Below are 17522 nucleotides of genomic sequence, written 5' to 3'. Positions count from 1 at the left end.
CTTTCCCAGCACTATATTTTAATTTCACATAGTCCCTTTGTGCTGCATCTCTTATTTGCCATTTTGGACATACTGCGATAGCTAGAGTCCCTTACTCTAGGAAAGTAAGGCTTGATTTGTCCACTTAGTGCAGTAGCCAAGTCCCTCAATCTGATGTCTTGTCTGGCTTGTAATTACCCACAGTAGTTGCTTGATGATCAAACTTTTATTTTTCCTCTTTGTGTCTTTGTGCACCTGTCTAAGTGTCCTGGATCCTCATCTCCTCTGTCTTTCCACGTAGCAGTCTATTATGGAACTTTCTCATAGTAACATGTTTGAGTAGCTCCCTAAGTTCCTCTCATTTTCGAAAGGGTCTGTGGTAGCTTTTTTTTTTTTTTTTTGATACAGCAGTCTCTTTCTGCAATTTGTTACATAATTATCCTGAAATTCAGTGGCAAGACTGACTTATGCTTCTTCTGCTATTGCTCATCCACATTGGATCTCTAATTTTCCCCCACATTTACCTTTAAAAGCAGCTAATTATCCGTGTGTGTAGACCCTGCTTAGGATTAGATACAGCATCTGTCATGTTGGCTAGCTCTGGAGCTCTCTGTATTCAATGTGTTTTTAATCTTTTTGCCAATAATATGCTTTAGGACTCAATGAATTGGGTATAGTCTGTTTTCCACCAGCGTGAATTAACTTCATATCATTTCTTCACAATTTGAATACACCAATTTGTCCTAAATACACTTTAATGCCTTTACCAGTTGTAGGACACAAAGGTCATTCTCTAGGAAGGAGGACCATAGTGATCCTGGGCTTCTCTGAAGGGTAGCTATTTCTCCAAATGGAAATGAGACTGCTGTACAGCATGGAATGACTACAGGCAGTGAATTTCCCACACATATATTGGGTCTCTTTCTGTTTTGATATGGGGAGGGAGGTCCTCCAACTATTGCATTTTACCCTTCTGCTATTTGTAGAATTATTGGGGCTAAATATCAGTTCCTATTTTATTCAGATTCATCATTGCTTCCATTTGTCAATAGTTAAGATTTCTATGTCAAAGTGGCAGCAGGTTCACTATAATAAGCCTATCAGCTATTCTTTGTAAATCTAGCTATACCCAAGAAGATATATTTTATCCACTTCTATTTGCGGACCGTCACGTCTGAGCCTATGCCATGAGTGTTTGACTCTCCACTGGTGAACACTCCTCATGGGGCTTTGTTTAGATGTTCTAGTACTGGCATACTCATATCATTATATGATTTAATTAGTCCTTTCCATTTGAGGAACAATATTGAAGACTAGTTGCAGTGTGGGTCATCATTTGAGGGAAAAATCCTGCATCGGAACCTCTTGGCCTCGGATTTTTCAAAGGTTTCTTTCTGCAAAAGTTATCTGAAAAGCTTTCTACTGTTTTATTATCCGACAGATGGTGCTTTTTCAAAATTGCTTCCCCTGGTCTCCTATAGCATCCTTTGGTTGACACATCCTCTCCTAAAGGCCTAGTAAGGAGTTACAACTTTTCAAGTAAAAGTGTTCCAAAACTGTCTTGTCAATGTGATGTATTCATTATAATACAATCCTGGGGAATATTCCCCTTTTGGTTTCCATGTGCAGAACAATACCATTGGGTTCTATTATGTGATAGAGTCTGTGAGGTCTTCACTCCGCTATTAGATGAGGAGTTTATTTTTTTGGTATTGTTTGCTCCTGTTATTAGTAACCCTAACAGGAGAACAAGGACAGGTAGAGAAAGAACTATATGGCTAACGTTGGAGCTTTTAAAAGAAACATAAAGAAGAAAAGAGATTAGCTTCTACTGGAAGTAAATCTAGTATTGCTTGTTCTATAAGGTATTAGTAATGAAAATATACAGAAGTAGGAGAAAACTCACATTGCTAACATTCAGAAAAGTCTGAATCTATTTAAAACAGAAAAATGATCAGTTCTCACATGCTGCTGGGGGCAAATTAAATCTTAACCACTTCTTAAGTCCTCATTTATGCCAGAGAGTACATCTTCATATAAGTCTTCTATGTCTAACATCGCTTGATCTATGTCAAAGATTAAGTCTTCATCTTCTCTTGGTGTAAGTATTGACTCTAAGTCTGAGAAATCAGAAAGGTCTGGGAGTGAACCTTCTTCAGGAGAAGATGCATCTGCTTCCATATGTTCTGCTCTATCATTTTGCTCTCTACATGGAATTTGTTCTTGTGAAATCAGTTGTAAAAGCTCTTCAGCTATTCTTATTAACTGGGCTACACAATCAACAAGTCCACCAACCAGTTCGGGGATTGACACAGGCTCCATGCCTCAATGATCTCCTCAGCAGATAAATATTACTGAAAGTTGTAGCAAATGGGCTCTTGGTGATAATGGATCCTGTGGGGCTGATAGTTCCTGGGTTCTATGGTTGGTTTGGCCAAGAAATGAGGCTGCTGATATGATTATGATGATGATCAAGTACAGAATGAGGCCAGTGGTCCCACAGCACTTTTTGATAAAGTTGGTGAACCTCCCACAAAATTTATATATGGCAGTCTTGTTTGTGTTGGTAGTAAACTGCTATTACAACGACCACCAGACAGACTGCCACAGCCAAAAGAGAACGGCAAAGCAGATCTAATAATAGAAAAGAGAAATACAAAGATTAGTATCCTTGAGCCTTTATCCATCCTACAGGTTCTGGCTATAGGATAAGGATGAAAGAGTATTCTTAGTTATTCACCCTCCGTTTGATGGTCTTATGAGGATCTCCCACTCATACTCGCTTTCCTTCACACTTCTCATTTCTTTATCTCTTCTTAGAGGATTTAAGAACAAAGTGGGCATAGGTTGTCCATCTTTCTTGAACATCTCTATTAAGGGAGTTACATTCACTCAGAGTCTTTCAATTAATTCTGTCTTTATTAGCACCTTTACCTCACTGCCACTTATATCTGGTGCTGCTAAATTCTTTGTGTTTTTAGTCTTCTATTCATTAAGGCTTCCTATTGCCCCTGCAGTTTGAGGAATTTGTGAAACTAAAGTCCCACAGTCTGTCTTTTGCCAAATTTTGGACAATTTCTGTTATAAAATTAGTTCCTGGGTAATTTCCTATTACTGCCAATATTGCATATCTAACAGCTAGTTCCTTCAATATTGTTTAAAGTTACAGATATATTATTCTCAACTGCATGTCTGGTGTGCTCTGCAAATCCTCTTCCTGAGGAAGTTTATACTTCTATAAGACAATATTCTTTGTTTAAAAATCTAAAGATTGGCTCAGTATAATCTACTTCACACATTGGTCTGGTTTCACATGTACCACTCCTCTTAAAAATGAGTTTGTTGAAGATGCAGGTTTTTAGTAATTTGACATGTTTCATGTTGTTTACTTGTTGTTGGTTTGATTCGTACTTTTTTGTTCCTACTCTTTCTCCTCTGCTTACCTACGGCACTCATGTCCATATGCCATGGGGCTGCACGTACCTGTTCTGTGACCTTAAATTGAACTGACAAGGGAGTTGAGTTTGGACTTGGAGTCCCCAAGACTGTAGAGTCTACATTAGTTTTGGGGGTCAAATTGTCTCCACTTTTACTCTAAATAGATTATTCTTTCTGTTCTGATAAGTTGGTACATGTCCTACCTGAATTGCTACATTTCTTTCATTGATTTTTTTTTCTTATCTTCCTCCACCAGATTGTTTTTCCTGCAAGAGACCAGTCTGTAATGTTCCATTTATTATGGTATACATCTCCAGTCCATGGCTAATCAGTTTAGCTATATATCTTTGACCAATTTTTCCTTGGGTACATATATGCACATTGAATTTCTAGCCACCAGTCCTACAAATGGGGCGGGTTTTATTTCTCCAGACTCAGTTGAGCTTCTCCTAGTGGAAAGTATTAGGAAGCAGCCATCCATCTCACTCCTTTAGGGGACTGCCAAATCCATCAATGCCCTGTTTCCAGCAGATCTGACCAGAGTAGGGCCCAGAAAATCATAGGCACTAACTCCAGCTAACTGTACTCCTTAGACCTTTATCAGGGTATAGCAAACCATTGGCCAGATGATCTGTGGTTTTTGCATGGAACTTGCTGGTCTCCATGGGGCCAACTTTGACCCACTCAGTTATATACTATCTCTACTTAGCATAAGTTCTTTCAGAACCACACATTTTTTTTAGTCCAAAACCCTGACAGTAGGTGTGAAGTTTGCCTCAAGAAGGGTGACAACCAGGATGACCAGAAGGCATGATTATTATTGGAGGTTACTTCTCATCTGAAATATGGGAGAATGGGCACTGGAGGTTATTTTATTAACTTAAAGAATCTCTGCCTTTTGATTAGAGAAAAAAAGCAGTCTGGTGGAAGGAAATAAGGGAAAGAAATCATTAGAGGAATTTGGCATTAATGTAGAGCATGGATCAACTCATCAGAAAGGAAACACAGAAGAAAGGTGTATATTAAATACTATTAAAGAGTACCATCACATTTTTCAAAGGAAGCAATAATAGACTACTATGGTACCCATAGCCCAAAGGCACAAGAGGAATACACTCACACAAAACAGATTTAACTTATGGCTTCTCCTTCGGGGTTTTTTTTTTTTCTCAGCTCCTCTACCTCCCTCTTGAACTCTGTTATTCCTCCTCTTGATCAACAGACCTCCAGTTATTCATATCTATGTGTTTCATTCTATTTGACTCTCTCTGTATCTCCATCTTCCACTATTCCTTCCCACACCTTTTCTTCCATCTCTCCTTAAACTGAGAAAAATTTCAAAAATAAATTATATTCCACTTATTGAATTGATATTGTATTGATAAAGTTTTACATTAGACAATCTAAATGTAAAAGGCAGAAGAGTAGAACATTGCTGTTTTACAAAGATAAGTGTGGTCACTTTTTACTTATGCAAACTTTGATCTGTTCTCTCTATCACTTGGTCACCTTTAAGGGGAATACATTTCCTGACTTAGCCTTAACTCTATTGACCATTGTGTTAACTAATCCACAGTTCCTAGCTTCAAATCATCTTGGAACCTAGGATCTGGAGGGTATGGGGAAAACAAGGAGGGTGTTGAGAAACTGATAAGTCCTATAGTGCTAAGAAAGAGTAAAACTATAGCATCAGCTTATTCCAGTTGCGGTAATTTTTAAAGCAAGCAGCCCCTGACACCTTAGTTTGCCTAAAACGGGTATTTTGGATAGTTTGTGCCCAGCTTCAACTTACCTTAAGGGCCATTTTTAAATATATCTCTTAAGCTTTTTCAGTTTAATTTATATGTATCTTTTATTGACTTCAAATTGGTATGTAACATTAAATTAGTTTCAGGTAGTCAACATAATAATTTGATATTTGCATGTATCACAAAGTGATCACCACAATAAATCTAGTTACCATCCATCACCATACAGCTGACCCCCTTCAGCCTTCTTGCCTACCACCCAATCCCCTTCTTCTCTGATAATCACCAATCTGTTCTCTGTATCTATGAGTTTTGTTTTGTGTTGTTTTGTTTTTAGATCTCACATATAAATGAAATCATATAGTATTTGTCTTTCTCTGCCCAACTTATTTCACTTAGCATAATACCCTCTAGATCCATCCGTGTTGTTGCAAATGGCAACATCTCTTTTTTTTATGACAGAGGGGTATTCTGTTGTGTATATAAACCACATCTTCTTTTCCATTCACCCACTGATAGATATGTATGTTGCTTCCATGTATCTTGGCTATTATATAATGCTGCAATGAACATAGGGTATGTCTATCCTTTCAAATTAGTGTTTTTATTTTCTTCAGATAAATACCCAGAAGTGGAATCACTATATCATATGGTAGTTCTATTTTTAATTTTTTGAGGAAACTCCACATTGTTTTCCATAGTGCCTGCACCAATTTATATTTCCACCAACAGTGTATATGGTTCCTTAAGGGCCTTTTTATTAACTGTTCCCTCTGCCTAGGATCCCTTCCCCTAGGCAGAAAAATGGCTTCTTGCCATTCTGGTCTCAGTTTAAATGTCATCTTCTCAGATTTCTTACCCTCCAACCTAAAAAAGCTCCCCTAACCATCCCTTTCTCATTTATCTGACAAAGAACATGTAACCAGAATATATAAAGAACCCCGCTAATCCCCATGCCCCCCTGCGACGTAGGTATCCCCATATGAAAGCCTGATGGCTCAGTTTAGGTGACTTTTGCAAAATGACAGGCCATGGGTGGGAGGCCGCCATCTACCCACTGCCTGCCTGTGCATGGCCAGGTGGACAGGTGCCCTCAGGCACTGCGGGTCCATGGAAGCTGGGGCGTTCAAGGATACGAAGTGTCAGTGTGTCTGATGTCAGGTGAACAGTCCCGTGTCCACGGACTGGGAGCTGGAGAGGAATCTGTCAATATGCGCAGAGAAGTAGGCTTGGAACAGGGCAGCTCTCGAGGCCTGGGCTTAGGGTGGAGTCTCAGGGGTGATCCTTCTGCACCGTGTGGTTTGGGGAACACTGCTGACTAGGGGATGGGTGGTGAGTGAAGTGGGTGAATGAAGTCAAAAGGTACACACTTTCCACTATAAACTAAATAAGCCACAGGATGTAATGTAGAGCATGGTGACTATAGTGAATAATATTGTATTGCATATTTGAAAGTTACTAGGAGAGTAAATCTCAAAAATTATCATAACAAGAAAAAACGTTTTGTAACTACATGTGGTGATGGACGTTAGTGACATTTATTGTGGTGATCATTTTGCAATATATACAAAGATCAAACCAATCTGTTGTATATCTGAAACTAATATATTGTTTTATGTCACTTGTACCTCACTTAAAAAAAACAGGGCCCCTAGAACTCAATGATAAAAAGATAAACCAATTAAAAATGGGCAGAAGATTTGGACAAACATTTCACAAAGGAAGAAAAATAAATAGCTAATAAGCACATGAAAACATATTCAACATCATTAGTCATCAAAGGAATACAAATTAACATCACAATAGGGCACCACAACATACTAACTAAGCTGGCTAAAATTAAAGACTGACAATACCAGATGTTGACAAAGATGTAAAGCAATCAGAATTCTCACACATTGCTGGTGGGAGTATAAAATGGTACAACCTCTTTGAAAATGTCTGGCAGTTTCTTATAAAACGAAGCAAGCATCCACCTGATCCCGCAATTTCACCCTGTGGTATTTAACCAAGAGAAATGAAATTCACAAGAAGACTTTTAGAAGAATGGTTATAACAGCTTTATGCATAATAGCAAAACAAAAAAAGCAGAAAGAGCCCAGCTGTCAATCGAAAGGAGAATGGATAAACAAAATGAAATAAATTCATATAATGTAATACTAATCAGCAAGAAAAAGAAAGTCACTACTGATAGGGACCACAGCATGAATGGATATCAAAAACATTATACTTAATGAAAGAAGCCAGACATGAAAGAATACATACTATAGGATTCCATTCATATGCAACTCTAGAAAATGCAAAATGACCTATGATAGAAAAAAATCAGAGAAGTGGTTGCATCTAGGGGAGCAGAACCGATTGGGAAGAGGCACAATAGAACTTTCTGGGGTGATGGTAATGATTATATTTTAGATAGAGTTTTGTGTTACAAAGGAATATGAATATGCATCTGTCAAAACTCACTAAATAGTACTCGTAAGATTTGTACATCTCATTGCATGTAAATTTTACTTCTTCCAAAAATGCAACCAAGCATAATCCCCAGCCTCAAGAACTATATATTAGATGAGATGACATGCCCATAAATAATTATTCTAATAAATACATTTGTAGAAGATCTATTGTTTCTGTGAAACTCACTTGTCTTATATTAGGACATTTAATTTTCACACTCTATGAAGTTATAGATAGAATTGAGAATCAGAGAAATTAACAAGCTTGCCCACAGTCACAGGGTAAGTAAAGATGCAAAACTAAAAGTCAGTCCAAGTCTGACTCCTAAAAGTCCTATGCCAGATGGCACCAATTCAGGTGCCTACATAGGAGCAAAATTTGCCTTATTCAGGCCAGAGCTGACAGTTCATTTTGAGCAGGGATAGAACTAGAATGTTAAACTCATTTGCCATCCCTGGAAACTGGATGAATTTCAAATTAACTGTGAGCCCTAAAGCTCACAGCCTGGATGTGGACTGGATGGAGACAGCCTGATCAGTGCCCTCAAGGATCCCCATCATCTGTGAAAGAAATGCTGTGTTCTTTTATCTGCCCTTCCACTGACCTGCTGAATTGGCCCAAACACTCAAACTACTCACCTGTGATGGACCCAAGATGGATGAGAAAGTCAAGGTTCCAACTCCTGAATATTTTCAGGACTTTGGCTTTCAAGCAAGGATGTGAATGCTCCTGTCACAACTAAAAAAAAAAAAAAAAAAAAGAAGGATAAAATTGCAAAATCAATATGTAAAGATATCCCTGATCTGTGGAGACACAGGCAAGATAACCTAAAATTTCTGAGAGCACAAGGCCCTTCCTAAGTGAGCTGGTCATCAGGAGCTTTTTTTTCCACTGAGACATTTGCTCATTCTGGGCCCAAGTTGAAGATGAGGTTTGTCCCCAAGGCAAAAGGACTCTACTATCCCGAAAAGGAGAGATCTGCATAACATTTGAGGTGAGCATAATGGATTGGAAATTTGAGAAGCCTGAAATGCAGGATTAGTTTTCTTCACCTGAAGTCAGCTGAGTTCTAGGCTCCTTCCTGAGCAGGGAAAAGCTCTGTGAAATTTCCCACCGTCTCATGGTACTTCAGAGACAAATTCTCACTAGAGGGAAGAGGACTGCCACAAACACTACCAGTCCCTCCTTCAAAATGATACCTAGAGTTTGAAGCTAGGAGGCTGTGGGGTTTCTAATGAGTTAATCAACTCAAAACCATCCCCAGAGGGTACTGGGACAAGGTGCCAAAACATCTTGAAAAACAAAATTGGAAGACATACACTGCCAGATATCAAGGTTAGCTTTATAGCTACATAATTTTGACAGCATGGTACAAGCACAAGAACAAACAAATCAACAGAACCACGGCCAGTACCTCACACCACATACCAAAATTAATAATAATAATAATAATAAAATAGTAAATGGATCATGATAACATGACCTAACATGAATGATAAAACAATAAATCTTCAAGATCAAACCATAGGTAAATATCTTCTTGACCTTGGTAGGCAAAGATTTCTTATTTGACAGAAAAAAAATATTAACTATGAAAGAAGATTCATAAACTGGATTTCATAAAAATAAATAACTTCCATTTATTAAAAAACTCCTTAAAAGGGTGAAAAGACCAACCACAGACTGGGAAAAAATATTCACTGTATAACAAAGGACTTGTATCCAGTATATACATATATTTTTTACAGTTTTTCAAATCAACAAGAAAAAGAGAGAATCCAATTTTTTTTAAAAAGTTTACAAAGAAATATCTTTTTTCTTTTTCTTTTTTTTCCTGTATGCTTTTTTGAGTTCGATTTGCCAACATATAACATAACACCCAGTGCCCATTCTGTCAAGTGCCCCCCTCAGTGCCCGCCACCCAGTTACCCCAATCCCCTGCCCACCTCCCCTTCCACTACCCCTTGTTTGTTTCCCAGTTAGGAGTCTATCATGTTCTGTCACCCTCTCTGATTTTTCCCAATTATTTTCTCTCCTTTCCCCTATAATCCCTTTCACTATTTTTTATATTCCCCATATGAGTGAAACCTTCTAATGTTTGTCCTTCTCCGATTGACTTACTTCACTCAGCATAATACCCTCCAGTTCCATCCACGTCGAAGCAAATGGTGGGTATTTGTCGTTTCTAATGGCTGAGTAATATTCCATTGTATACATAAACCACATCTTCTTTATCCATTCATCTTCCGATGGACACCGAGGCTCCTTCCACAGTTTGGCGTTACAAAGAATTAAATGGCACCTCACAGAAGAGAACATTCAAGTGGCATACAAGCATATGAACAGCTTTTCATTACTGTACATGAGAAAATACAAATTAAAGCTACAATTAGACACACAAAACCCCACCAAAGAACAGCTAGCATGGAAAAAAAAAACTGACAATACCAAGCATTGAGAAGAACAGGGAGCAACTGAAACTCTTGTACATTGTTGGTGAGTGTTAACTGGTATAAGTACTTTAGAGAACTGTTGGACATTATCTGCTAAAACCAAACGTACCTCTATCCCATGACCCTATTCTATTTCTAAGTATATAACCGAAAAGAAAAGTGTACAAATGTCCCCAAAATACAAGCACAAGAATACTGAAAGAAACCAGATGTGTAAAAGTGTGTATCATATAATTCCATTTACATGAAATTTTAAAAGTAAACAAAACTATGGAATGGAAGTAAACATAGTGATTACCTTTGGGTGGGGGGTTATTGACTGGCCAGGGATATGAAAAAGCTTTCTAGGGTGCTAGAAAGGTTCTCTGTCAAAATATGATTACATGTTTTTCTAAAAAAAAAAATTCTGGGGTGCCTGAATGGCTGTCAGTTAAGCATCTGTCTTTGACTCAGGGCATGATCCCAGAGTCTCGGGATTAAGCCCTACATTGGGCTCCCTGCACAACGAGGAACCTGCTTCTCCCTGTCCCCGCCCCTTGCTCATGCTCTCTTTCACTATCTCTCTCTCAAATGAATAAATAAAATCTTAAAAAATAAAATTTAATTTAAAAAATAAACATTCAGGGGTACCCTTACAATTTGTGCACTTCGCTGTATGTATATCTCAAAAAAATTATCTGACTTTTAATTGCAGGTCTCTTTCTTGTAAAACCAGTAGGAACAGCAAGACAGTGATGAGAGTCTTGCCAGTGTTTAGCAAGCCAGTCATCACGGCCAATGAAAATGGAATGAAATCTGAAGGTACAGAAAAGGGTCCCTTTGGCCCATTTGGCTCTCTACCTCAGGTCAGTGCTAACTAAGTAAAGCAAGAGGGCTTATAGCTAGATGTAGTCATAAACTAACACAAGATGAGATGACCCACATCTTCCAAGTAGCTCAGAAAGACAGCTGGGGCAGAGGCCATCCTATCCATCTGATAACTAGAGTCTTTAACCCATAGGTTCTTATTAATCTCACTTTTATGACATTTTTGTCAGCACAACTAATCAAGAGCCATCATTTTTCATTTAGCTGATAGTCCTACCCTGCTATTTTGTGGTGCTCATAACTAACAAACTGGCAATAAGTGTCTAACAGTAGGATGGAAAAGGAGCAAAGAAATACAAATCCTCTGGGTCCATGTTTATAGTTGATAAGCTTCTCTGCATCAGGCAAGGTAAATTAGTTCATATCCAAGGGGAACAGAGGCAGTTATGTGGGAGAGATTAAAATGCGCCTTTGGTGAGTGTAGGTGCCAGGTTCCTATCTACAAACAGGAAATTTTTTTCAAAATGCTCCCTTCTCTGGTGCCGCAGTACCATTTGGATACATGCATTCAATACAGATATTTTTTTTTAAAGCCCTTCCCAGACCTTACTTCTTATTGCTGTCCCCACCCCTGAGGAAAACATCGAGAGGTCCTTGTCCCCAAATGAAAAATTTTATAATTTTTTAAAAGATTTTATTTGAGAGAAGGAGCTGGGGGAGGAGCAGAGGGAAAGGGACGTGCAGGCTCCATGGTCAGTGCGTAGCTTGACACAGGGGCTCGATCTCAAGACACTGAGACCATGACCTGAGCCAAAATCAAGAGGCAGATGCTTCACTGACTAAGCCACCCAGGTGCCCTGACAAATTTTATAATTTTGACATAGCTGGTACTCTCTGGGCAGGGGGATTACAGTGAACAAAGCAACAGTATTTACCCTTTAAACTCTTTTTTTGAAGGGACAAACCTTTGCCTTAAAAAAACACAAAACTGTGTGCAATAAGGCATTTGCCTGTTATAGGATATGACATTTAAAATCCCCATGAACCATCTTTAATTTATCAAGAGAGAAAGGAAAGGATTGTGCAGCTGAGGAGCTAAACATGGTCCCTTCTTGAAAATATATGAAAAATTCAAAACAGAAACTGGAAAGAGCGGGAGTAGGAAATGTCCTTATGGTCAATTTAAACTGAATTCTACTGAATTTCTTTCCTCCTCCTCCAAATTTGCTCACTGCTGCAGAGAGAATCACAAATTCTTGCTTACCCTTCTGAAAAACAACTTAGTCACTGGAGAAAAACAACCACTTTTGAAAATGTATCTCTTGGTTATTTTCCTAGACAGACAAAGAGTTTCCTCAAAACTATCCAAACAGGAGAACAGCCTCCCCCCCCCCCCCCCCATCGTGACTTGGTAGGACTCTGCACAGGCTTGTCCCTGAATCTTGGCTCTGGTGAGAAGCCCACAGCCCTCCCCCCACTCTCAGAGACACTAAAAAGAGCTGTACTACTTCTAGAAAGGTTCTTGGCTTTTTAAATATTACCAGTGCAGAGGACAGGGTCTAAAATAAGGGAAATAAGGACAAAACTTGGAAGTAACAGAAAAAGAGATTTTATTTCCACATCTTTTCTCAGATTTCTGAGAAGGAAAAAGGCACATCGCTTTTGTTTGTTTGTGTATTTTCTTTGGGAGATACAGTCAAGAGATGCTAGCAGTTGTAAGGGTAGGATCATGTAGGATCTGTGTAAAACAGATCTGTGTTTGAATCACAACTTTTACACCTATGACCTGGAAGGTGGCCAACCTACTCTGCCTCAGTTTCTCAACTGTAAAATGAAGTTAATAATGATCATGAGAACAACCTGAGTTAATATACACAACATGTTTAGAATGGTGCCTGGTATATAGGAAGCTCTTAATATATACTAGCTAATGTCATTGTTCTGGAAAAATTCTGGGATCCAAGAAACAGTGTGTGGTGCATCCTGAGTACTGACTAGTGACCCCTAGAAGGAGGGGGGGGGACAACTGCAGGTTTTACAAAACCTAGAAGGAAGTACCAGATATGACAACTTAGCTCATAGTTGGAACTCACATGACTTTGAACTTGGGTAAAGATGTGAGGGATCAGGACTATCTTGTGACTCTTGCTCCCACATAACCCTTTCAGGAGACCTGAGACCAGTTAGGCAGGGAATCCTTGAAGATTGGTGGATCTTCCTGACCTAACTCCTTCTTGCCTTTGAAGCATCCACTCACTCTGGCTCCTCACCCTGTCAGGTAGAAGCTGGCCATGCATCATACTGCTCATTGGCTAGTCCTCCAGTGTAGCACCAGCTGCATGGAGAAGGCCCTCCACTTGGTCTTATGGCAATAAATCTTTCAGAGCATTAACTAGCTATTCTTTGGAAACACTTACTTGGAGAGTAATTGGCAAAGTCATTCAGGCAAGATAATGAAGGCCATTATCCCGTGTCTAGCATGACTTCACTTGAACCAGCCCAGACTTTCAGATCTTCCTATGTGAATCATTTGGGTAAGAAAGGGAGCATCATACATATATCTTTGCATACTTCTTATCCTCTACTATCCTAACCTGGATTTAGTCTTGAGTTTCAAGAATACTTCTCAGAAATTTGATAAAAAGCAAGACTAAGCACCAGCCGTGGCTTCCTCTGTTTCTGTGGCAAATGTCAGCTTGCCAGGAGAGACCCAATTTGTTTCTTTTTCTAACTGTAAGAAAGATCAAAGGCCATATAGTTCTTCTGTCTGCCTGCAAATGTGCTCACTGCTTATCCACCAAAGGAAGAGTGCTTCTGTTTTTTTTCATCTCAAAATAAGATTCCATAACCTCCCTTGGTAGTTTATCTGTGTTTCATAGTTTCCTCCTTCTGCTAATTATATCCTCAAGTACTTTCACATACATTAATGTATTTAATCCTGATAACATCCTGTGCAGCAAGGATTATTCCTTTTTTACAACTAAGGAAATGAAGAACCAACATCGATAAGTGATTTTCCAAGATTACACAGCTGGTTAGTAGCAGAGCAAGAGTGAGAATCTAATTCTTCAGTCTCTTGACCCTCTGTGCTGTACCTTACATGATGGCACCTAGTAATGCTCTGGGGAACTCCTGATCACCAACAGAATAAGAAACAGTGTTAAGATGGCAACAAGAACACAATATGGCCATGGTGGGTGGCTTACCAAGTAGCTCATAGGCCACAGGGCTCCTTGAGTATAACCATTTTATTGTCCTCATCCCTATTATTGTTCCCAGAGTGCAACCACACTTAGAACATTCTAGTAAAAAGGAAAGATAGCAAAAACCTACATGAACATTAAAATCACCCAAAGACCATATGCTGCTCCACAGAAATAAAAAAAAATAAGACTTCTCCATGTTTGACCTCTGAGATAAATACAATCAGAATAAATTGGAGGAAGGGAGGCAAAGAAAACATTTCTTAATATTCTATAAAGATAATACTTTGCCCTTGGGCATGAATTTATTGTTTCCTTTCCCTCTGAACATTTTATCCTCTGCCTCTGTAGGTTCAAAAAGGGGCCAAAGGTTAGCATTTTAAACATGGGTAAAGAGCACATCCATTACCTATATGCTTGGCACTCAGAAAAGCACATCCGGGCCACAGTTCTTTGGTCTGGCAAGAGCCCTCAAGTGAAAGGCTGGATGGACTTGTCTTTTCAGGATTCCTCACAGAATTTTTTTAATATTAGCTAGAGGCAGGGGAATCTTAAGGCAGGTTTGGTTGACAAGAACAAAATCTCTCTCTTATCTCATGACCAATATTACCAGGTTAAATATTTCTGTTCTAAAACACACACTTTTAGTTAAATAGAATGGCCACTCCACTTAAGTATCCTTGTCCAAGTCTCCAGTGGCTTCCACACTTGACATGGTTGATAACTCCCAGGTCGTCTTATGTTCCATCTATAACTACTTCCTTAGCAATCTCATACAGGCTGTAAATAACACCTATATGCAGATGACTCCCAAATTTATTTATCTAGTTCTGACCTTTCTCCAGAATTTCATCTTTGTGTATCTAATTGCCTTCACCCTGACCTGTGATATCTAAAACTCAGTATATCCAAAACTAGATCCTTGATATTCCCTCCAAAACTTATTCTACCTATAGCCTTCTCCAGCTCAGTAGATGGTAACTCTATCCTTCTAACTACTCGAGCTCAAAAATCTTGAGTTTTCTTTGACTTTTTTTCTTTTCCCCTCAATCCATAGCCAATATCCTTTTGGCCCTGCCTTCAAAATATACTCAAAATCTAATAATTTGTAATTGTGAGCCACTGGCATCTACCTCACACCTTGATTATTTTAACAACCTCCTCATAGGATTCCTTTTGCTTCACCCCAACCTCTTCCCAACACAAAAACCAGAGTGAGCTCTTTAAAATGTAAGTCAGGAGGTGCCTGGGTGGTGCAGTCATTTAGGCATCTGACTCTTGGTTTTAACTGGGGTCATGAACTCAGGATTGTCAGATCGAGCCCCATGTAGGGCTCAACACTTAGCCTAGAGTCTGCTTAAGTTTCCCTCTCTCTCTGCCCCTCCCCCTCATTCTTTCTATCTCTCAAATAAATAAATAAATCTTTTAAAAAATAAATAAAATGTAAGTCAGAATGGGGTGCCTGGGTGGCTCAGTTGATTAAGCAACCGACTCTTGATTTTGGCTCTGGTCATGATGATCTCAATGTCATGAGATCGAGCCCTGTGTTGGGCTCTGTGCTGGGCATGGAGCCTACTTAAGATTCTCTCCTCCTCTCCCTATCCTCTGCTCATGCATTCACACACATTCTTTATCGTAATTAATTATAAAATAAAATGTAAGTCAGTTCATGTCTGTCCTCCTCTAATGGTTCTGCATGTCCTTCAGAGTAAAGCCCAGATCCTTATAATGGACTACATGGCCCTCCACAATGTAATCTACAACTTCATTTCTACTTCACTCCCCTCCCTCTATTCCAGCCACTCTGGCCACTTGACCATTCCCCAAACTCACCAGGCACACTTCCTCTGAAGGTGCTTTGCACTGCCTACTACTTCTGTCTGGAACGTTCTTTGCTCAAATATCTGCTCAAATATCCTCACCTCTTTGAAACTCTTTGCTCACATCTCATCTTCTCAATGAGAGTTACATGTTTAAACATGCACAGTGGGTATTCAATAAATATTTGTTGAATGAATAATAGGACTAATAATTCCTTACCTTTTGTATAGGATTTTAAACTTTTTCTAGTATTTTCACATTATATCTCATTTGATCTTCACCGTTAACACATAGCATGGATAGGGTAACACAGTGTTTATTACCTCCATTTTACATTTAGAAAAATTGATACCCAGAGAGGCAAAACAATCTACCCAAAGTCACGTAACTGGAATGTAGTAGAACCAGAAAACTAGTTCCGTGCTCTTTTTCCATAGCCTCCAACAGTATACTGCAAAGCCCCCAGTCCCCAAGGAAAGGTCTTCCAGATCTTTTATTAGGACAGAGATATGGCTTGCTTATGCCATTAACCCAATGCCTCGAAGCTGAATGTGCTTCACTAGCTCATGGAAATGCAAACACATGAAGTCATCTAAAGGCCTGAGTTTATGTGGGGAGTCATCATGTGAATGTCAGAGAAAATAATGCCATTCCCACATGATGTTCTCTCCAAGAAAGAAAGCAACGTTTGAATCTACCAGCTGCTCAATGGAATAAATCATTTGTTTCTTCCTAACCAGCTCTATCTTCCTTTCACATTATTCAGTAAACCAAGTAGTTCTCCAAAGCAACCTAAGAGCAGAGAGCAGGAAATTACAGTCCAAGAAGGCACTACCTAAAGTGTATCCTAGTGGGTGGTCTCTTCCATAGTGCCACCATCCGAGCCACAGATCACCCATGTTGAAAGCTTTCCCCTTCTATCTCTGCCATACAAGAAGAGTGGAGGCTGTCCCTTTAAATGTAACACTAAAGAGGAAACTGGTGTTTATTTGGCAGGGTTGGAGGGAACAGGATACTTCATGCTTGGCACGCTGCTACCATTGGCATCCAATCCAGAAGCTGCTACATTCTGCAGGGGTGGCAACTATTTTGTCCTCGGGATAACATAGTGGAAGATACAGCTATATTTGCATACAGGCTTTTTAACAGAGACACCTGTCACCCCTGGTAAGCTTACAGGAGGCAAGAGAAATGGCAGGAAAAGGCAAGCCAAGTTCTCAGTGCCTTCTGGCAACAGAATCCACAGTAACAGAGAGGGAGGCCTGATCTCTTTCCCTAGTCCCCAAAATGTCATTATAACATGGATGTATCCAGTCACCCTCCCAAAAACTCCCAAGGAGACAAGGTTTCTCTTTATTGTCTTTATCCTTTGATCACAGCAAATCAAGTGGTTGAGGCTTGACTCTACTACCATGTCAGCTCTGCTGCCAGGCTTAACAACCTTTCCCTAATGAGATGAGCATCTATCCAATAGATAACCCTCAGGCTGCAAACAGAAGTGTCAACACGAGAACAGTCTACCAAATGCCTGATGGACTTCAGATAACGTATGCATGGAAACATCATTGATAGCTCCAGACATCGCCAAGAGTCTCAGCCACACAGATGTGTACCCG

The 17522-nt window shown here is 39.4% G+C and overlaps 2 protein-coding genes across 2 annotated transcripts in view; one reads left to right on the top strand and one right to left on the bottom strand.

The window, feature by feature from the left end:
• TRPC5 (transient receptor potential cation channel subfamily C member 5) overlaps window positions 1-17522 on the top strand; it is a 270975-nt gene that overhangs the window by 169422 nt on the left and 84031 nt on the right. The window lies entirely within an intron of this gene.
• Window positions 1969-2301, bottom strand: TRPC5OS (TRPC5 opposite strand). The gene has a single exon (XM_041741249.1). The coding sequence runs from the start codon at window positions 2299-2301 to the stop codon at window positions 1969-1971; it is 333 nt and encodes a 110-aa protein (XP_041597183.1).

Source organism: Vulpes lagopus, chromosome X (assembly GCF_018345385.1).
Source record: "Vulpes lagopus strain Blue_001 chromosome X, ASM1834538v1, whole genome shotgun sequence".
NCBI classification, from domain to species: domain Eukaryota; kingdom Metazoa; phylum Chordata; class Mammalia; order Carnivora; family Canidae; genus Vulpes; species Vulpes lagopus.
This window is presented reverse-complemented; position numbering and strand designations above follow the sequence as displayed.

Excerpts from the sequence above, each read along its gene's own strand:
- TRPC5OS (XM_041741249.1), bottom strand. The coding sequence starts at position 2,301 with ATGGAGCCTGTGTCAATCCCCGAACTGGTTGGTGGACTTGTTGATTGT.